This window comes from Marmota monax, unplaced genomic scaffold (genome assembly GCF_021218885.2).
Source record: "Marmota monax isolate L192 unplaced genomic scaffold, Marmota_monax_Labrador192_F-V1.1 WCK01_AAM20220418_F8-fsc00008, whole genome shotgun sequence".
NCBI classification, from domain to species: Eukaryota; Metazoa; Chordata; class Mammalia; order Rodentia; family Sciuridae; genus Marmota; species Marmota monax.
Genome location: NW_026694432.1, coordinates 16,967,374 through 16,988,341, shown reverse-complemented (window position 1 = coordinate 16,988,341; position 20,968 = coordinate 16,967,374). Strand labels below are relative to the sequence as shown.

The 20,968-nt window shown below is 57.7% G+C and overlaps 1 protein-coding gene and 1 long non-coding RNA gene across 3 annotated transcripts; one reads left to right on the top strand and one right to left on the bottom strand.

The window, feature by feature from the left end:
• Window positions 1-1,356: 1,356 nt before the first annotated feature.
• Window positions 1,357-16,383, bottom strand: LOC124110122 (uncharacterized). Its single transcript, XR_006857177.2, has 4 exons — window positions 12,450-16,383; window positions 8,115-8,470; window positions 3,286-6,208; window positions 1,357-1,670 (listed from the first exon to the last, which is right to left on the bottom strand). It is a non-coding gene; the product is annotated as an uncharacterized LOC124110122 (long non-coding RNA).
• Window positions 11,153-20,764, top strand: Tinagl1 (tubulointerstitial nephritis antigen like 1). Of its 2 annotated transcripts, none has more exons than XM_046469239.2 (12): window positions 11,153-11,255; window positions 11,759-12,076; window positions 13,171-13,234; window positions 16,794-16,886; window positions 17,033-17,147; window positions 18,149-18,272; window positions 18,349-18,499; window positions 18,604-18,793; window positions 18,902-18,947; window positions 19,192-19,315; window positions 20,091-20,136; window positions 20,225-20,764. In XM_046469239.2, exons 2-12 carry the CDS (start codon window positions 11,767-11,769, stop codon window positions 20,363-20,365), a joined length of 1,404 nt encoding a protein of 467 aa, XP_046325195.1. In that variant the 5' UTR covers window positions 11,153-11,255; window positions 11,759-11,766; the 3' UTR covers window positions 20,366-20,764. The 2 variants fall into 2 exon arrangements, with proteins under 2 accessions (XP_046325195.1, XP_046325194.2); XM_046469238.2 differs by lacking the exon at window positions 11,153-11,255 and adding an exon at window positions 11,534-11,550.
• The last annotated feature ends 204 nt before the right edge of the window (window positions 20,765-20,968 follow it).

Here is a 20,968-nt window from a genome sequence, read left to right as displayed (position 1 = left end):
TCAAATATCATGTCTTTCCCATTTGTTCTCTCTTTCTAAAGTTCTAGTTAAATAAATGTTAGACGATTCTCATTTATTCTCCAGGTCTTTTATGCTTTCTGCTGTATTATTTTTTTTTATTCCTCCTGTCTCTCATGCTCTTTCTGGATCATTTCTTCTGGCTTTTCTTCCAGTTCACCAATTCTCTTTTCAGCTATATCCAATCTGCTTTTAACTTCCTTTTGATTTTCTAATTATTATATTGTTCATTTTTGGAAGTTAAAATCTCTTTTCTACTGTTACTGTGTGTGTGTGTGTTGCTGGGGATTGAACCCAGGGCCTTGTGCATACAAGGCAAGCACTCTACCAATTGAGGTATATCCTCAGCCCTACTGTTACTTTTTATAGTTTCCCATGTTTTACACTTTTTATCATTTCCCTGTTTCATGAAATATTTTCAAGCTAGTCTTTTGCTTATTTAAGATTATATTTATCACCGTTTGGGCTGGGATTGTAGCTCAGTTGTACAGCGCTTGCCTTGCATGTGTGAGGCACTGGGTTTGATCCTCAGCACCACATAAAAATAAATAAATAAAGTATTGTGTTCCCATCTACAACTAAAAATATTTAAAAAAAAGAAAAAAAGAAGAAGAATCGCCGTTTTATCGTCTATGTGAAATAATTCATGTTTCAGTCCTTTATGGGTTTTATTGTCTCTTGCTTCTTCTGGTTCTTGCCATGGAGTCTGTTCCCCTTCTCTGTGTGCTTCGCTGTCTTCACCGAGTGCTTGCCACTGTGTGCCTAATGTGGAGCCCACACTGAAGGAACTCACCTTTAAGGAGGATTTCCATTTCTTCTTCCAGGAGCCTGAGGCACAAACAGTCTGGGAACATCTTGATCCAGGTTCAAGGCTTGAAATCACAGAGCACTCAGGAGATATAAGCTAGGTCATTCTGGGGGCTGGTTTACTTCTGAGAGTGTGGCTCTTTGGAATCCCAGCTCATTGGGGAGGGTCTTCTATTTGATCTGCCTCTCTGGGCTCTGGATTTGTACCTGTGCCCTTTGCCCAAGGGACCCATCCAAACACTAGTTCCTATTAGCCAGATTCAGAAATGTCCTCAGAGTAAAAGTGAATTTCCTGCTTGGCTTATCTAGGTTGCTGTTTTCAGTTCTGGTCTGGTAACTCCTAACCCCTGGCTATGCCAGTATCTCAGCACGTTTAACTGCTTTCAGTGGGAGGACCCATCTGAATAACTCAGCTGGCCTTCCCAGAAAAGAAGTCAGCCAGACTCCAGGCTGCAGACTATAGAGATGGAAACAGTAACCAACTGCCCAGAATCTTTCAACCAGGAAGCAACAAGCCAGGGCTGTCTTATCACCAGATCTAGCGTTCTCTTCACTCCCTGACAGTACTCTTTGAGGCTTGATTTTTTCATGTTTACATACAAATTCAGAGCTGGATATATGAGTGCCCACTGGACTCAGGACTTCGTGGTCTTTCAGTTCTCTTAGGCGGACTCGCCCTCCTTTTCCCCTGTAGTTCTGGAATTTCCTCTGCTTAGACCTGACACTGGAGGCTGGTCATGGAGAATTCCTACCTTAGCCACAAGGGGGCAGTGGTGCGCAGAGAATGCCCAGGTTCTGCCAAGACAACCCGCCCACGCCTCCTTCTTGGTGGTCTTGGCTTCTCACTGTCAGAATAAAGAGAAAATGCTTTAGCTTGGGATTCAAAACCTGTTTCCCCTCCGCTTCATTTCACTTATCATACTGGCTGATGCCTCCTCTGGCACAGAGGAGGAGGCACAGAGATAAGCCTCACCTGCTTCCTATCCTTAATGACTGGTGGTCTGGGGAACCCTCCCCCGGCTGGGTTTGGGGCTGGTTTTCCCACCTCCAGGTCCTTGCTTCCTGCACTGAGGTGCCTCCCTCCCCAGCACTGTTATCACCTTTCCCCCTCATCCTTAGGCTCAGCTTACACACCAGCTCTTCGGTGGAGCCTCCTGCACACCCCCATCTCTATCCCCACCGGCTCCCTGTGCTCCCAGCCTGGTTCTGTCCCTGGCAGCCTGGCCATGGGCTTGCCCAACTCCCAGATCCCAAGCTACCCAGGCAGGGAGGGCGCCCCTCAACTCTGGACCCCTCTGCCAGCCCAGGGTGCCATGAGTGCTGGAAGAAGCTCCAGAATCAACACTCAGGGGGCTCCACCGTGGTCACAGCTCCTTTCTCCACCCCAGATCCCAGGCAAGGGGGGGGTCCAACTTTGTGGTCATTGCTGAGAAAAATAAGAGACGCTTCTAGCTCCAAGAACCAGTGGATAAAAAAATGAAACCATGAGTCAGGTGCAGTGATACACACACCTGTAATCACAGCGACTTGGGAGGCTGAAGCAGGAGGATCGCAGTTTCGAGGCCAGCCTCAGAAACTTAGCAAGGGCCCTGTCTCCAAATAAAAAATAAAATAAAAAGGTCTGGGGATGTAGCTCAGTGGTAAAGTCCTCCTGGGTCCAACCCCCAGTACCAAACGAAAAGATATGAAAACCCTAGAAGAAAACATAGGAGGGCTTCTAATTAATTTTGGAGTTAGAAAGATCTTAAAACTAGAAGCCATTAAAAAAAAATTAGAAGTGGCTCTTATGCTTTTGAAGAAATGCTCAGTCTTATTCAAAAGCAGATAATCATAAATTTAAAATATGTTGAGAGTTCATTTTTCACCTATCAGATTGGCAGACATCCAGGCTTGATAACATTCTTTAGGAAGCATGTGGAGATGCCGGCATGCTGTTACTGCTGGACCAAACCCCCACGGGGACAAGATGGCACTACCTACCAAAAATCACACAGGGGACTGTGTAGGCAGAACTCTGAGGTGACCCTTACTGCCTTCATCCTTGGGTGGTCCCTACCCTGTGTAGGTGGGATCTATGAATACGCTGAGGCTGAACTCAACCATGACGATGACATTCCACGAAATGGCCAAAGGGGTTTTGCGAATGTAAGTTAGGTCCCATGTCCATAGAGACTGGGAGGTGACCCTGGGTGGGTAAAACCTGATCAGGTGAGTCCTTTAAAAGTAGGGCGTTCTCCCTGGCAGAGGTCAGAGATTTGAAGCATGAGAAAGACGCATTGTGTCATCTCTGGCTCCAAGCCGGAGGGAGCTGCGTGACAAGGACTGTGGTTGCCCTCTGGGGGCTGAGGGAGGCCTCCAGCTTCTAGCCAGCAAGACAGCAGGGGCCTCAGCTCTACAACCCCGAGCAACCAAATTCGGTCAAGAAGAAGAACTGAGCTCGCCCCGCACAGTGGCACATACCTATGGTCCAGCGGCCTAGGAGGCTGAGGCAGGAGGATCACGAGTTTGAGGTCTTCAGCAATTTGTGGAGGCCTAAGCATCTCAGTGAGACCCTGTGTCATAAAAAGAAGGACTGGGAATGTAGCTCAGTGGTAAAGTGTCCCTGGGTTCAATCCCTAGTACCAAAAAAAGAAACTCTGAAAGAATACAGGAGATGCTAAGAAAAAGTAGGGGGTGGCAACACGGAGTCAGAATGGGAACAATATTTTTTTGGCTTTGCCGTGCTGAGGATGGAACCCCGAGCCCTAGACTTGCTGGGCAAATGCTCTACCGCTGAGCTGCACCCCCAGGAGAGACTTTTATTGTCAGCTTTTAAAATATATACTTTTGAACCATAAGAACATACTAATGGATGAAAAAATCAAATAAAAATGATTGTTTTGAAAGGAACCCTCGAGATCCTGTCCCCACAGTCTCTTCCCGAGCCCGCAGCCTTGCTCTTCTCGCCTCCATGAGTTGGTTCTGGGTGACGCGCAACCTTTTATCTCTGGCATTTGCCCTTCTCCCTTCTGCCCTAGAGACCAGGATTCAAATAGCTGCATCTGAGTGAGTCTTCCCTCTGGAACTGTTTCCTCGCCTGTGAAGTGGGGATGATTATCCCTGTGGGGCCCGCGGGGAGGAATGAGAGACCCATGTCCAACACCCAGGCCCTGGGGGAGGCCATGACATCTGTGCTGTGCAGGAAAGGGACTTCATCATCCACAGTAGATGGACAATAAATGACAGGGACAGCTCCCTGTCTTCCCCTGTCACTGTGGTCCTTTGTATGACTGTCCCTTCGGTTGCACGCAAGAGGGTCAAACTGAATGATCTCTTGGATTTCTATGCGCTTCACACCCTTGGTGACCATGGAGGACACTTCGTCATTTCAGATATGGGTTAGTGAGGCCCAGGAGGGATGGTGACCTGCCCAAGGTCACACTGCAGCATGTCAGAGGCAGAGCCGGGACTGGTAACTGAGGGCCCTGGTCTTGACCTAAACGCCTCCGTGGTGATGTCAGGGGAGACAATTTCCCGGGGACTCTTCTTACCTTCCCTGCTTCTGGTTGTGACTGCAAGGGGACTGCTGTCTGCATGACGGGTCTCTTGTTTAATTGGTGTGAAGCTGGGCTCTGCTATTTGAGCCTTGAGCTGACAGAGGAATCTGAGTGTTTCTTTAAGCAGCAATCACACTGCCGGTTCTGTTTCCGACAGGGAAGTGCATCTGTCTGTTCTCCGAGTGGCTCCCAGGGTGCTCCTGGGGGGAGCGGGAGGCTGTTTGCTGCTTCTCAAACTGATATGCACCAAGGCTGGGGAGTCCCTGTGACAGCAGGCTCTCCTTCCAGACTGTTTTGACTGGTTAAATCTGGTTTTAACGTTGACTCAGGAGGTTTGTGCCGGTTCCTACTATTTCAGCTAAATTTCCCTGGGGGGCCACTGAAACACACTTGAGTCCACGGGGCTGGTCAGAGTGGGGCGGTGTCTGCTTCCATTTGGGTGTATTTGATAATAGCGGACTCTTATTTTGTGCTGAGAGTCGCCCGTTCCAGGTGCCTTCCATCTGTGAACTCACATAATCCTCACTGATCCTTCATTTTACTGAGGAGAAACCGAGGCATTGAGAGTTTAGAAACACGCCCCAGCTTGCAGGTGTGCTGAGCCAGGGCTCGAAGCTGCTTCCTACCTCCAGTCCGCCCATCACTGCAGGGTGAGGAGTGTTGCAGCCACTTAAGATGATTTGATACAGCCTGAGCCAGTTTGTTCTGCTTTTGCCAGCGTGGGCTGCTTTGTGCTGGCTTGATCTACACTTGGCCTTGATTTTGGCACATTCCAATTGATGCTAGATCTCAGGCCCCGTGCATCCTTGAAATGGAAGACCCCGTGTTGGTTTCCTAGGGCTGCTGTAGCAAACTGCCCGGGACTTGGCTGATGAACCAACTCAAGTGTGTTTGGCCAGAAGTCCAAAGTCAAGGTGTCGGCTGGGCTGGGCTGCTCTCCACCTCGCAGCTCTGGGAGAAAATCTGTTCCTAGTGTCTCTCTTCCAGCTACTGGTGGCTCTGGGTGTCCCTAGACTTGTGGCCACAGAACTCCAGCCTGTGCTTCTGTGGCCACGTCTGTCGATGTCCTGTGTGAATCTCATATGGACCCCCGTCAGTAGACTTAGAGCCCACTCATAATCTAGGATGATCTCATCTCGAGATCCTTAACTTGAGAACTATGCAAGGATTCTTTTTTCCAAATAAGGTCATGTTCACAGATTCCAGGGCTCAGGACATGAACATCTTCTGAGGTTCTCCATTACACCACAACAGATCACAGCCTGGGGTTTCGTGAGGAGCCGGTTCTTAAGGGGGGCTCTAGCCGGTAGTGCACCCCCATAATCCCAGCTACTCTGGAAGCTGAGGCAGGAGACTTGCAAATTCAAGTCCAGACTGTGACAACTAAGTGAGACCCTGTCTCAAAAGGTTTAAAAGGGCTGGGGATGTAGCTCAGTGGTAGCGCGTAGAGCACCCCTGGGTTCCATCCCCTGGACGGCGGGCGAGGGTGCTTTTTCCGTGGTATTTACCCAGCCGTGGAGATTCCATTACTCTCTGCTCAGGGGTCAAAAGGGAAGGTGTGAGATGTGCTTGCAGGCCCTGAAGAACCTCTTGCACATTTTCAGGACTCAAGAATTTATTAATATCTCTGTTTGGAACAATCAAGGCTTCCAGGAAATGTCATGTGAGATACGGAAATGTTCCTGTAAACAGGCCCGTGGGGACAGCAGCAGCTCTGAAGATGTTGGAGGGCGATAACACCAAGCTTGGGGCCCCCCGGGCCACAGGCTTTAGTGAAGATGAGGCTGATTGAAGGATGGCGGGGAATCAGGAGACGAGGAGCCACGGACCCCAACATCCCGGCACTCCTAGACGGGGTTGGAGAGGACGAGCAATCTAGGTGCAGGGGTCACTGCAGGGCAGGAAGATTTCCAAAGAACCAGCACTCAGGGGCCTCTGAGCCCAGCTGGCCCCAAACACCAGTGGCCCAGAAATACTACAGGAAAGGGGAAGCTGTGACCTCTCTTCGTCATTCCCCACTTCTGACTACAACTGGTGGCCACGAGCACTACCAAGTGTGACCGCCAACCCAGTCCCAGGACAGTGGTGATCAGGCTCCTAGGGTGTGGGCCCCAGCTCCTTGCCCTGTCCCTAACAGCTGTGCACCTTGGGCAAGCCGGAGAGCCTTTCTGAGCCTGGACTTTCTCATCTGTTCAATGGAGCGGATCCGGTGAGTGGGAGAAAGCCCGCACTTGGCACCTGCCGTGTGTGGCAGTTAAATGCCCCTAAGCAGCCTGGCGGGCTGGGCTCCTTACGTGCCCGTGTCGGCAACCTCAGAGGTCTCCCTGCACCGCTGCCGTGTCACACCCAAGCCTCCACCCTGCGTCCCTCCCTCTCCAGGCCCACTTCAGCCGTGACCTGCTCTTGCTCTGTTGGAGACATAGGGACCCTCGGAGGGAAGTCCCTGTCTGTGACTCGTTTCAGGCTCGCCTCCTCCTCTTGCTTGCCCCATCCCCATGTCACCAAGTCTCGTGGGGATCTGTCCACATCTCACGTTACCTGTCGCAGCAGACCTACAGCTCATCCGTGTTTTGGTGCCGGGGTTTGAACTCAGGGCCTCCTGGAAGCACGCCCTGTTCCCCTGAGCCACACCCCGGCCCTCTCCCTGCTTCTTGAATCTCTTGGTTGGGCTTCTGGACATGGCTCTCCCCTGACTCCCCCTCCCAACCCCCTGGTCACTCCTGCTCAGTTACCTCACCACTCCCTCCCCTCAGCCAGACACTGATCTAATTTATTTGGTTCTAGGGACTGAACCGAGGGACACTTGGCCACTTAGCTACATCCCGGCCCTTTTCAGTTTTTATTTAAGACAGCATCTCGCTAAGTTGCTGAGGCTGGCCTTGAACGTGCAATCCTCCAGCCTCAGTTGCTGGGATTACAAACATGTGCCACTGGGCCTGGCCTGCCAGATATTTTTAGACCTGGGTCTCGCTAGGCTGGCCCGGAACTCCTGCGCTCACAAGATCCTCCTGCCGCCACCGTCTGAATAGCTGGGACCACGGGCATGTGCCACAGCACCCAGCCTCTCTGCCAGACTTCTAATGTGGGTCGCTCTGAACCCATCCTGCTTCCTCTCGTCCAGCTTGAGCTGGGAACCAGCCTAGGTCACACTTGCTCTGTGGTCAAAGCCATCAGGAGCCCACTCAAATTCAAGGGGAGGGAACATCTTTGCCTCACGACAGGAAGAGGAGCAGAGGTTTCACTAGAAATCTAGCAGCTTCCTGGATATCTGCCCCCACATCCCGTCCTGCAGCAAGTCTTGACAATCCTGCTCTCCCAAGATGCCTCAGAGGGCCCGCCTCTGACTGCCATGCCACCAGCCTCCATCAAATGAGCACGGCTAGCCCAGAGCACCCGGAGCCTTGTCCCCTATAATACTCTGTTCTCTACCCAGCAGCCAGAGAAGGTTTTTGTACGTGCAAATCAAAATCATCTCATTTCACATGTAGATATCTCCAGTGGCAAGCCGGGGGCCGTGGCATAAGCTTGTAATCCCCAGCAGGTCCGGAGGCTGAAGCAGGAGGATCTCAAGCTCAAGGACAGCCTCCGAAACTTAGCGAGGCCCTAAACAACTTAGCAAGGTCCTGCCTCAAAATTAAAAAGGGCTGGGGATATGATTCAGTGGGTAGTACCCCTGGGTTCAATCACCCAGTATAAAAAAACAAAAAACAACAAAAAACTCCTTAGTGGTGAAAGACAATCCCAGCTCCTTACCACAGCCCCGGGTCCTGCGGCCTGGCCAGCTGCTCCCAGCCCCCTCCTGCTTCTCCGGAGCCTGCCTCCCAGTCGTCCAGCTGCTCCCCGGCCTGCGGCTGCTCCAGCTGACCAGCGGGGGCCGGGTCTCAGGGCTTTGCTCCTGCGGCTGCCCTGGGCGCTAGGAAGGGCTACGGTCTTCTCATCCTTGGGTGGCCACTCTCTGCTCTCGCAGCGATCCCGGCCCTCACGCTGCGTGCAGACCGTCCGGCGCTTCATGTTGCCCAGTGACGTCTTGGTCGGCCGCGCTCCTTCGGGTCTGTGTTCCCGTTAGATGGCAGACTGCACGGCAGCAGCGCGAGGCCTGTCTGGTCAACCTGGGCATGTGGCACGCAGCGCAAGTATTTGTTGAATGAATGAAAACCTGAAGCTGCGCTGGAGGGCGTGGCACCCCCTCCGTGGCCCCGAATCTTATCTCCCACAAGCCCCAGCACCTGGCACCCAGCCTCCACTCGGCCTCCCAGCCTCCACTCAGCCTCCATGGGTGTTTCTCACAGCAGAGTCCAGAGGCCCCCGGGGGCCCGTGCACCAGGACCCACCCCAGCATGCTGCCCACCAGGCCTGGCCTGGATCTGACTCAGGCCAGATCACAGCTCTGGACAGGGGGCTGTCTGTGGAAGCTCGAGCCTTGGCTGAGGTGCTGGGACCCCACATGTCGGGTCCTCAGCCGGGGACCGAGGTGGAGAACGGCTGCCCTGACCAGGCCTCTGCTCTGCTGTGAGTCCTTGGGTGTGTAACTGCCCCTTGCTGGCTTCACCTTCCCTGTAGAATGAGGGGAGCGTGGGAGGGTCTCCAGGCAGCAGTTGGGAGGCCAAGACCAGACAGGGCCAGTGCTGCCCAGAGTCCCCTATGAGGGAGGACAGGTCACCTGCCTCCAGGGAAGGCCTCCAGGGGAAGAGTCACTTGTGTCTCTCACTTGCTGCTCTGTCCCAGGCCCTGGGACCGAGCCCCTCTCTGGGCAAGAATAAGACACCATGAGTCACTGGGAGGGAGGGGAAAAGGAAAGCGCGTGTCCAGCCCCCGGCCCTGCCCTCTTCCTCTGCTCCTTGGCCACAAAACCCAGTGAGTCACTAGATTCCACTGGGGTGGGCTCAGCGCCAAGCCCCGCGATGATGGGGGCTGCTCCTGGCTCTGCCCTCTTCCCCTGCGGGGTGTTCCTGCCTCCTATGCACAGACAGACGACGACAAGGACAGACAGACAGCTAGAAGCCCAGGCAGACACAAGCAGACACTGGCACTGAGACATGAACACCTCGAGGACAGGTGGACTGGACAGACCAGCTGCAGAGCCACACGCTCAGGCACCCAAGCAGCAAGCCCACGCCCACAGGCAAATGACAGACAGACAGACAGACAACTTCCAGAGGAACACGAACACACATGCAGACAGACAAGTGAGCAGGTAGACAAGCAGACAGACAGACAAGAACTGGCAGACGGGCAAAATGTCCAGACATGCAGGTACGCAGGCGTGCAACAGACAGGCGGGTAGACAGATGGACAGACAGACACAGATCAACCGCCACTCAAGCAGAAACTCCCACAGACACAAATGCTTGGGAATATGCCACATGGGCACACGTGCCACACACTCCCGAGGGCAGCACCCACAGTGATCTGGGCCAATAGACAGGCTGGGGCCCCTGAGCCAGTCCCAAGCCCACAGCCATGGAGCCCGAGCCCGTCTGTGAAAGCAGGTGCCCCGGGTGACTTCTGAAGGCAGCCTTTGTCTCCACCCAGAGGACATGACCTCTGCCAATTCCAAGGGACCCATCTGCCTTACAGTAAGATGAATGGAGGTTATATAGGAAGAATGACTTCCCAACCAGGAGGAGACGGGCAGGGGTGACTTAGGTGACCGGGAAGAGGGGGTGGCTAGAAGGTAGGAGCCTCTGTTCTGGCTGCGTGGCCTCAAGCAAATCTGCCCTGAGCCTCAGTGTTTTCCCAAGTCCCTCAGGGAGCAGGGGCCGCTCAGAGTATGCGAGTGCCTGTGTGGGACTGGACACTGCCCCCACCGCCAGGGCGGGACCCCTTGGTGACTCACCCCCACTGTCCCATAGCAGAGGGTGGCCCAGCCACAAGCGCCCGTTGTCCTGGTCCCTCGGCCTCTGCCAGGGGCCAGCTGGCTGAGGATGCCCTGGCTGGGGGAGGGGCAGAGGCGCAGGGAATTCCCAGGGCTTCTCCGAGAGCAGGGCTGTGGCAGGGACCTGCCCAGGTGTAGTGTCCCCTCCCCCCGCTTGCAGAGCCCCCGCCTGGGCCCCACCCTCGGGGAGGGGGGATTGCGCAACGGGAGGTAAAAGGTGACAGCAGGCCTGGGGGACAGAGGCCTCATTGTTTGGGGCCTCAGGCAGGAAGTGGGGTGCTTGGTAGGGGGCCCCCAGCTGGCTGCTCTTGCCTTGGGCCCTCCCAGGGGAACAGGTGCCCAGTAGGATGTGGGTTTGACGGAGGGAACAGTTGTGTTCAGGGCGGGCCCAGCAGAGGGAAGGACAGCACCAGCACTGCTGCAGGGTGTGGAGGGGCCAGTCCTGTCCCTGCCTCCTGGGATGAGCGCCGGGGTGTCTGCAGGTTCCTCAATCCTGCTCCGGAGGATTCCAATCATTCCTGTTGCCCAGGCAGCTTGGGGCCGCCCCCAGCCCAGGTCACCGTGACCCGGGGTGTGCAAGGCCAGAGGGGGAGCTGGGAGATTTTGTCCCTGGCACTCTTAAGTCTGAGCTCAGTTGGCCCCATCTCCCGCTCTCTAGGAAAGCTCCTCGGCCCCATGGTAAGTCCTTCTTAATGTCAGACCACAATCCTTTCTGCTTGATTTACAGTTCTACCTCCAAAAGGAACGACTTCCACTTGTCAAAATCTAAGGAGGATAACCTCAAGCTCCTTGTCCTTGGGCCTGTCCCCTCCCTGCGTTGCAAGCCCTGAGTTGTGGTCTGCTCCAGGTGCAAACGAGCTGGCTCCTCCCTCCCACAGCCCGGCGGCCGGGCGGGCACGGCCGGCCGTGGGGCGGTACAAAAGGCGGTCCCGCCCCGTGCTCCTCACTTGACTTTGTGTCCGGCAGCGCGGAGCCAGGAGGCGGAGGGCAGCCCGGGCCCAGCCCACACCCCTCACCAGGTAGGGAGCTCCTCTGCTCAGAGGGCAGAGGGTGCAGACCGAGAAGGAGCAGAGAGAGGGACGGGCAGGTGGAGGGGCCAGACGGTGCCAGAGAGGCACAGTGGAGAGGGACCGGGGACACCGCGGGGAGTGGGGAGGGGTTGGGAAGGCTCCGAGTCAGGACCCAGGTCAGGGACAGGGAGGGGCCGAGGGACCTGGTGCAGGAGAGAGGACCTGGGCGCGCAGGATGAGAGCCGCACGGGGGCCCCAAGAATGCCACCACCCCGTTTCCTGGTCCTCGGAGGTCCCTGTGCAGGTCAGGCAGGGGCTCCACTCCATGTCCAGGTCCCTCCCCAACATAAGCCAAGTCACAAAGCCTTGGTTCCCCTGCCCTGCGGGTCCCCACCTGCTAAACCCCTCCTTGGTTTCGCAACTCCAGGAAGCCGGGTGGGGGTGACCCTTGGTGTGTCAGGGGCTTCTGATGCCACCGCCTCTGACCCTGCCCTCTGCCCTCTCCGGCCCAGGAGGCACCATGTGGCGCTGTCCCTCGGGGCTGCTGCTGTTGCTGCTGCTGGCTGGCCAGGGAGCCCTGGGCGCCCGGCGGGGTCGCTGGCGCCGGGAGCTGGCCCCGGGTCTGCACCTGCGGGGCATCCGGGACGCGGGTGGCCGGTACTGCCAGGAGCAGGACATGTGCTGCCGTGGCCGTGCTGACGACTGTGCCCTGCCCTACCTGGGCGCCACTTGTTACTGTGACCTCTTCTGCAACCGCACCGTCTCCGACTGCTGCCCTGACTTCTGGGACTTCTGCCTCGGCGTGCCGCCCCCCTTCCCTCCCATCCAAGGTGGGCACCAAGACGACCAAGAGGGCAGTCACCTTGTCAGCCCCAGGCTCAGCAAGCCGCAGGAGTAAGGCTGGTGCCTGGACATTTCTAGGGGAGGCTTTTCAGTGTCTGGGAAAGAGACCCTTCCCACAGGAGGGAAGTCCCTCTTGTGGTCTAACTTGACTCTCTCTAGTAAGACTGAAAGAGAAGCTGGCCCTCCCCCCCAAGGGAAGACAGCCTCCAGTCCTTTCTCCCAGTCCTGTCCAACTGGGGAAGGTGCTGGCCCGCCCCGCTGACTCACCCTTGGGCCGATAGAGCACACAGGGGTTGGCCAGGGTCACCTCAGCCAACTCTGCCTTTGCTCAGGATTCCATACCTCTGAGATAGGTCATACCTGGGAGGTGGGTCAGATCTCTTTCTGCCTTCAACCTTCGGCTTCCATCACGTCCTTTTCCATGCACTGGCTCTCAGGAGAAGCTCTGGAATCCCCTCCCAGGGTGCGGGGCCGTGGGGGCTCTGAGCAAGGAGGCTGCACACCGGGGTTGCTATCCCAAAGTGCTGTGTTATCTTAAGGGCATTGCTTGCCTTCTCTGGGCCTCACCATCCCCACCCCAATTCTATGCCCCAACTTATTTAAATGGCAAAGGATCCCAGGAATGTTGTGGCTGGCCTCCAAGTGAAGCAAGAGGGATTCGCGTTGGAGTCACTGAATAACTTCCCATGTAGAAGTTGATGTGTGCCCCAGGAGATGTCTTTCCCCCGATCCCTGGGGCACTGGGTTTTGAACCCAGGGGTGCTCTGCCACTGAGCTACATCCCCGGCCTTTTTTAAATTTTTAATTTTGAGACAGAGTTTCACTAAGTTGCCCAGGCTGGCCTTGAACTTGCCATCCTCCTGCCTCAGCCTCCTGAATTGCTGGGATTTCAGGCGTGGGCCACAGCAACGGGCAGGGGATGTCTGAGTTATAGTTTGGCTTTAGTTTCGGGGGGAGTGGGGGTCGGCGTGTGTGTATGTGAGAGGTGACCTGGGGGAGGGCGTCGAGGGCACCTACCCTCTGGGGACGTGGCCACCTCAGTGTTCTCTGTTTCCACTTCCCCTCTCTTTCCGTCCTCCAGGATGCGAGCACAGGGGGCGCATCTATCCAGTCTTTGGGACCTACTGGGACAACTGTAACCGCTGGTGAGTGAGTGGGGCCTGGAGGGGCTGGGCTCATGAGCCTCGTGGCCAACAGACTTGGTTAAAACCCTATCCCTGTCCCCAGGTCCTGGGGACAGATCCTCTCCCCTCTCCGAGCCTCAGCTGCTCATCTGTAACGTGGGCATTTCAGCCGTGACCGCCCCTGCCAGCTCTCACCCTGGCATTCCAACACACTCCCAGGAGCAGTCGGCCATAGTGGCCGGGCCCAGGTGCCACCCCCAGTCCTTCCCGCCCTCCTGGCTTGGGCTGGGCCACCGCCCCTCCCAACGTTCTTGCTGTCCTGGGAGAGTCCGAGGAGGGGACGGGGACGCCAGGAAGGAAACCTCTGACTGCAGCATCCGCTGCCCTGGGCGGACGGGGTCAGGGATGGCTGGGCGGGCAGCCAGCCAGCTGCACGGGGCCGTCCCAGGAATGCGGCCCTCCGCTCCCCCTGCCCACCACCCCGGAGGAGGAGGAGGGGTCCCTGGCGGGAAGTGGGAAGGGTCCTGGGAAGTGAAGGCCACCCTGGAGAGGGGAGACGGGCACTGGCTCCGCCCCGGCCTCTGCCTGGGTCTGGGAGGCCCCAGGGAGAAGGAGACTTTTTGGAATGCGCTGCACATAAGCTGTTTCCATGGCCTCACGGGGTGAGGGGTGCCTGGGTCACAGGGGGAGCAGCACTCTGGGGTGTGCTCAGAAGCGGGAGGCAGGCCCCAGGACTCTGCGGGTCCTGGTGGGGTGGACACCGAGGGGTTAACACTCTCCCTTGTCCCAGGTCCCCTCTGGAATGTTGGGACCTGCTGCCATCAGCCCTGTCTAGACCTGCTTGGGCAGCCCTGGGGCGCAGGAGGCAGGACAGGAGAGCGCTGACCGACCCCTGCCGGCCCCTCAGGACTGCTCAGGTGGTACGTCCCCAGCACCTCACACGGGGCAGTGGGCGCCCTGCAGGCTGCCCGCACCTGGGGGGGAGAGCTGCCAGAGAGCCCAGCGGCTGCTGCCCGCTGCGCAGAGGGGACAGAGGACAAGGGCCGCCCTGCCCCCATGGACACCTCCAGCGCTCTGAGCTCTGAGCGCCACCCACTCGGCTCTGGCCTGGAGATCCAGCCATACTGGGGCTTGGCTCCCCTTGAGGCTCCTTATAAGGTGACATTGGAGGCGGGTGCCTCGGGCTGGCTTGGAAGGAGCAGCATCTTGTATCAGCAGTTAGGAGCTCGGAACAGCATCACCGAGTGCACAGCAGCCCACCCTCAGTCCACACCACGTCCCCACAGACCTACTGCGCCACAGGCACCATGCTGGGCCCACTAGGCGCAGCCAGAAAGTGACCCAACAGTCCTTGTCCCACAGGAGCTTCTAGGCTAATGGTGAAGGACATGGAAAAAACCCACAAATATATATAAGAATACAAGCTGCTCCAGGTGTTAGGGGGAAAGAGAGGATGATGGGGATCCTTGTGTAGGGTCAGAGGGAAGGAGGAAGGCGCTCTGAGGAAGGGACATTTCTACTGACCCCAAGGAATGGGTAGGAGACAGACCAGCAGCCCTGGCCCAGGGAGGGGACGTGCTTGTGGGAAGGCTGGGAGCTAGGAGTGGCTCTAGGAGGTTAGCCACGATCCACGGCCTCCCAGCTGGGCCGAGGAGTCCCGGGTGTCCCGAGTGTCACAGGAAGCCTCCTGGAGAGCCCACGGTCTGGCTCACTTTGCTCACAGGCCTCTGCTTCAGAGCAGGTGGGAGATGGGGCGGGGGACAGCGAGGCAGGGACTTGGCCAGGAAGCCCTTGTCCAGGACCAGGTGAGCGATGAGGAGGGCCTGGAGCAGGTTGGCCGCAGCAGAGGGTCGAGGGTCCCCTGGGTGCCATCCCCAGAGCCTGCTGACGGGGACTGCGAGGGACACGGCTGACCCTGCAGCCTTTGGATCTGAGCAGCTGGGTGCTGTGTTCTGAGCTGAGGATCCTGGGAGGAGCGGCCGGGGGAAGGCCATTTGGCTATTTTAAATCCGAGATGCCTTTGCTCATCCCGAGGTGTCAGGAGGTCAGCTGGATGTGAGTCTGAAGCCCAGGAGGAGGGGGGCTGGGGTTCCTGTGAGAACAATCATAGTCCAGAACAATTCCGAGCACCTAGGCGGGCCAGCCCTGGGCTAAGTACTTTACGATCTGTTACTTAATCCCTGGAAAGTGGACTATTATTATCCTGCTTTACAGACAGGACCCTGAGGGAGAGAGTTTAAATAACTTTCCTAAATTCACACAAGGAGGCGGTGAGGATTGGAACCCAGGATTGGAACCCCAGAATCTGCTCACTCTTAGCCCCCTCATTGTACCGCCTCCGTCTCTCGGTCACTCAACAAGTATTTATTGGGTGCCCACTATGAGCTGGGTTTAATTTTCCTAGTCTCTGAAGATGCCAACCAATACCTGCCCCCAAGGGTCTTAGGAAATGGGTACAAACCATGTCAGCTGTAGGGTGTCAGGGTTGGTGACCTGCCAAGGTAAACAGAAAGACAGGGAAGAGGGACAGGAAGTATGGAGGATGCTGAATTGTAAGGTAGGGTGACCAGGTTGGGCCCAATGGTGCACACCTGTAATCCCAGCGGCTGCAGAGGCTGAGGCAAGAGGATCGCGAGTTCAAAGCCAGCCTCAGCAAAAGCGAGGCTCTAAGCAACTCAGTGAGACCCTGTCTCTAAATACAATTTGAAATCGGGCTGGGGATGTGGCTCAGTGGCTGAGTGCCCCTGAGTTCAATCCCTAGTACCTCCCCCAGACAAAAAAAAAAGATAGGGTGGCCAGAGGAGGCTTCCCTGAGAAGGAGACATTTGACTGAAGATTTGGGGAAAATGACAGTGGGCCATGGGGAGGTGGGAGGAAGGGCAGCTCAAAGGCCCTGGGGCAGGAGTGGGGGCTGTGTGAGCATTCAGCCTCGCTGGAGCCTTGGAGGGAGGGGGTCAGAGAAGGGACAAGGGGACAGATGGTGCAGGCCTTGTCGTCACCTGAGGACTTTGGCTCGTGTTCTGTGATGTGAAGCCAATGGAGGGTTTGGGCAGAGGCACAGCATGAGTTAGGTTTAGCAGGACGGCTCTGTGGCTGTGTTAAAAATATCCCAGGGGGGGACGTCGGGCAACAGGGCAGGTTAAGGAACAATGAGGCCGAGTGGTAATCCCGCGGAGGGGGGGGGGGGGCTGCTGGACAGGTGGTTTGGAATCCCGAGTGTGTTCAAGGTAGACAGAGGATTGGCCCATGGCTGGATCCCAGGCAGGAGGGCGTCAAGGACTCCCGGGAAGGGTGAGCTGGGCGCTGTGACAAGTAAGGTCAGGATTTGGGTTGCGGAATGTTAGTCTGGGCTGCAGTGAGGCCCGTGGCTCTGGAGATCAGGCAGTGAGCTGGGCAGTGGCCACAAACTTGAGAACTGTGAACTCGAAGTTGGCACCGAAGCCACCAGGCCGGGTGGGAGTGTCTGAGGGTTCTCCCACGGTGGCCGGTACCAAATCCCAGGCCCACGTTGACCCAGAGGCCGCGTCCCTGCAGAGTCCCCAGCTCCCCACTCACTCTCCTTCCCTCCTGTCCTTGTCAGCACCTGCCAGGAGAAGGGGCAGTGGGAGTGTGACCAGGAGCCGTGCCTGGTGGACCTGGACATGATCAACGCCATCAACCAGGGCAACTACGGGTAGGAGCCTGCACGTCCCCCGGCAGGTACCGGTGCTCCGCAGAGATGCACACCGAGGCGGGCACACGGCACCCCTCTGGCCAGTAGGCACCCCTCCCCTCAATGTGAGGGGAGGCCTCTGAGTCCCTCCGTCCCCTCTCCTTCAGGTGGCAGGCTGGGAACCACAGTGCCTTCTGGGGCATGACGCTGGATGAGGGCATTCGCTACCGCCTGGGCACCATCCGCCCATCTTCCTCTGTCATGAACATGAACGAGATCTATGTAAGTCCACCCTTGCCTGCAGTGCCAATCTGCAATCTGCAAGCTCCTACAAGGGCTCAGACTTGTCCCCTATTATCAGGCTGTGTGTCCCTAGGTAGATCACTGCCCTCTCTGGGCCTTTGTTGCCTGCTTATAACCAGATGTGCTGCGTGAGAGGTGCTGGGCTCAGAGCTGAGCTGTGTGGTCCCAGCTTGGTCCCTCCTGCCTCCTCAGCCTGGGAAAAATGTTGTTGGATCCAACAGAGCTGGGCCAGGGCCCCAGCGGCCAGGAGGTCACCTTGGTATTTTAGGAAAGGAAGGACTGACGCTCTTCCAGCTCTGGCCAGAGAGCAGCAATTCTTGGAACAAATGCGGACTCAGCAGAACCCCTAGGGAGGAGGGGGTTTCTCCTTCCCACCAGTGGGACCCTCTGGGGGAGGAAGAAAGCAGCAGGACTGGGCTGGAGCACACCCGGAGGGTCGGTCCATCAGCAGCAGGCAGGGGAGATACAGGGGCTGGCCCTTCCTGCAGAGAGACCTTGGCCCAAGGCTGGGGTGACCAGCCCCTACCACCCCTGCCTTACTTCTGCGGGCCTCTGGTTATTTTCTGCCTGGTGCTGTTTGTCTTGGCCGCCTGCCTGGTCACGGGACGCCACTGCTTCTTCCCTCCCCTGCCCTCTGGGGCTTGGAGGCCAAGGCCCTGCAGGAAGGCGGGTGTGGTAGATCAGAAGGGGCAGAAGGAAAGGGCAGGGGTGGGCAATGGAAAGTGGGCGACCCCGGTGGGGCCACATCCCCGGTCCGGCCTCGGCACCTCACCTGTAAAGCGGCACGGAGGCGCTAATGGCGCCTGGTTCTTCCACTCTCCTTGGAGGTGGAGGCGGCTGGAGTCTCATGCCACAGGAGGCCCTGGCTCCAACTGCGGAAGGAAGGCCCCGGATTCTTGGTGGTCCTCCAACACCACAGTGCTCCTGAGGGACAGGCCACGCCAGGGCAGGCAGCAGACAGGGCCACCTTTGCCTTGCAGACGGTGCTAAACCCAGGGGAGGTGCTGCCCGCGGCCTTCGAGGCCTCCGAGAAGTGGCCCAATCTGATCCACGAGCCGCTGGACCAGGGCAACTGCGCAGGCTCCTGGGCCTTCTCCACGGCGGGTGAGTCTGAGGGCAGGGCTAGCCCCGGGGAAGGCGAGCCAGGGCCTGGCCCTGACGGCCCCTCTGCTTCCCCCAGCTGTGGCCTCTGATCGGGTCTCAATCCATTCTCTGGGACACATGACGCCAGTCTTGTCGCCCCAGAACCTGCTGTCCTGTGACACCCACCACCAGCAAGGCTGCCGCGGTGGGCGTCTGGACGGTGCCTGGTGGTTCCTCCGACGTCGAGGGTATGCAGCGAGGGGCTGGCGGGGGAGTGGGCAAGGCACCTGTGGGCAGGGCCTGGGCCATGCGCACCACATCACTGACCCTGTTCCCTTCTGCTGTCTCCCAGGGTTGTGTCTGACCACTGCTATCCGTTCTCGGGTCGTGAGCGGGATGAGGCTGGTCCTGCACCCCCCTGCATGATGCACAGCCGGGCCATGGGTCGGGGTAAGCGCCAGGCCACTGCCCGCTGCCCCAATAGCCATGTCCATGCCAATGACATCTACCAGGTCACTCCTGCCTACCGCCTGGGCTCCAATGTAAGTCTGCACACGGGTGAGGGGGCAGAGGCAGGAGAGCTGGGGGGTGACCAGAGGCCAGAGTCTCACTCTTGATGGGGGCTCTCCTGCCCCATCTCCTCCCTCCAGGAGCAGGAGATCATGAAGGAACTGATGGAGAATGGCCCCGTCCAAGGTGAGTGTTCTCTGCCCCGGCTCCAGAAGCTGGTGTCTGCTCGAGGCTAGGTACGGTGGCCCAGGAGGTCTCTATGGCACTGAGCAGCAAGTGCAGTGAGGCCAGGCGTGAGGCTTGTCCCCTCCTCACAGGCAGGCCCCGGATGGAGTCTTGCAGGGTGAGGTCCCGGTGTCTGGGCACATGGAACAGCAGCAGGTCCTACACTGGAGGACTAAGTGGGGCCTCCCTTGATCTCTGCCCACAGCGCTCATGGAGGTTCATGAGGACTTCTTCCTGTACCAGGGTGGCATCTACAGCCACACGCCCGTGAGCCTGAGCAGACCCGAGCAGTATCGCCGACACGGGACCCACTCGGTCAAGATCACAGGGTGAGAGACTCGTGGGCAGAGGGAGACTGGGGGCAGCAGGGCTTGCACTGGGGACCTGCTTTGAGTCCTTGTGACCTCTACCAAGTCAGGACTGCTTCCCGTGCTTCAAAAGGAGGAAAACGAGGCTCAGGAAGAGGAGGCGCTTGCTCTGAGTCACAGGGAGAGTGGGGAGCTTTTAAGAGCTCTAGAAACCATTCCTTCCTTAGACAGTGATAAAACAGCCCTGGGGACGAAACGACAGACAAGGTTTCAAGAGTTGCTCAGCTTCTCTCACCTCAGCACCTGTCCCAGCTCTGGCAGGCACAGGAATCAGGGCAGGTCACTCCCCCAGACCTCAGTTTCCCCCTCTGATACCACAGGAGACGGTGGGATCACCCATTTCAGTACGCAATGAAAGGTCCACTAAAGGAGTGTGTTTGCAGGGAGTCTGGGGCCTCTAAGGTGCCCACACCCTCCAGGTCTTTTCCTCCAGTCCCTGGTAGGTACCCCTCTTTGGCTGCAAGGGAAGAGAGGCAGATATGTGAGGTCTCACCATGTGGGGCCCTGGAGGACCAGATCCACGTTCACTTCTTTTGTCTCCCCCTTCCCCTATACCCTTAGTGTCTCCCCCACACTGAGCGTGGGCACACAGACTCAGAGATGGGGGGCGGGGCTGAGGGGATGCAGAGAGGGACAGAGAGTCCCCAAGTCCTAAGGGTGTTGCTCAAAAAGCAAAAAGGGTTCCCGCCCCCGAGAGCGGGCCAATCAGCGCCCTTGCCCTTCCCCTCTCTGCCAGGTGGGGAGAGGAGCGGCTGCCCGACGGAAGGACGCTCAAATACTGGGTGAGTCCCGCCGCCCCCGACTGCTGCCTCTCCCCTGCTCCCTCTTCGCCCTCTCCCCTCCCCTCCTCACCGCGCTTCTTATTCCCAGACCGCGGCCAACTCATGGGGCCCCTCCTGGGGTGAGAGGGGCCACTTTCGTATCGTGCGAGGCGCCAACGAATGTGACATCGAGAGCTTCGTGCTGGGCGTCTGGGGCCGCGTGGGCATGGAGGACATGGGTCATCACTGAAGTTTCGGGCACTAAGCCAGGCCCGGCCCTGGGGTCCCCATGGGGCGGCCGGCAGAAGAGCCCCCAGCTCGCCCTCGGGCGGCCCCTGGCGCAGGCGGGCGCCTGGTGCTAATCCCCGCGCGGAGCCTGATCTGCTGACGCAGCGCCCGGCCTGGGAGCCCGGGCAGGCGAGGCTGGCGAGCCCCCAGACCTCCCAGCGGGGATGAGGCAGGGCCTGGCGCGGCAGGAGGGGGCCTGTAGACCCTGGGCCCCTGGCACTCCAGCCCAGACCACGGAAGCCAGGACACCGCCAATCTCCAGCCCCACTACCCACCCCACTCCTGTATTCTTGTTTTTCAAAGATATTTATTTTTCTTTTCACTGTTTTAAAATAAAACCAAAGTATGGATGACTACAGTATCTCGACCCTCCAGGGTGGAATGCCTGGCCAGCGTTGGGATGGGACTTAGCCAGAGGGCAGAAAGGACTGCCTGAGCCCTGGCTGGTTGGTCGGGTGGGTGGAGTGGACATCTTAGTCTCCTTTCAGTCCTGATCGTCAGTGCCCTGGGCAGTGACCCACTGGGAGGCCGGAGAGGGATGGCATGGCCTTTGGCCCCCAGGAAT

Bases quoted from the DNA above. Each gene is read 5' to 3' on its own strand.
- Tinagl1 (XM_046469239.2), top strand. From the start codon at position 11,767: ATGTGGCGCTGTCCCTCGGGGCTGCTGCTGTTGCTGCTGCTGGCTGGC. The intron at 16,887-17,032 runs GTAGGAGCCTGC...CCTCTCCTTCAG, and splicing joins ATCAACCAGGGCAACTACGG to GTGGCAGGCTGGGAACCACA. The intron at 18,500-18,603 runs GTATGCAGCGAG...GCTGTCTCCCAG, and splicing joins TGGTTCCTCCGACGTCGAGG to GGTTGTGTCTGACCACTGCT.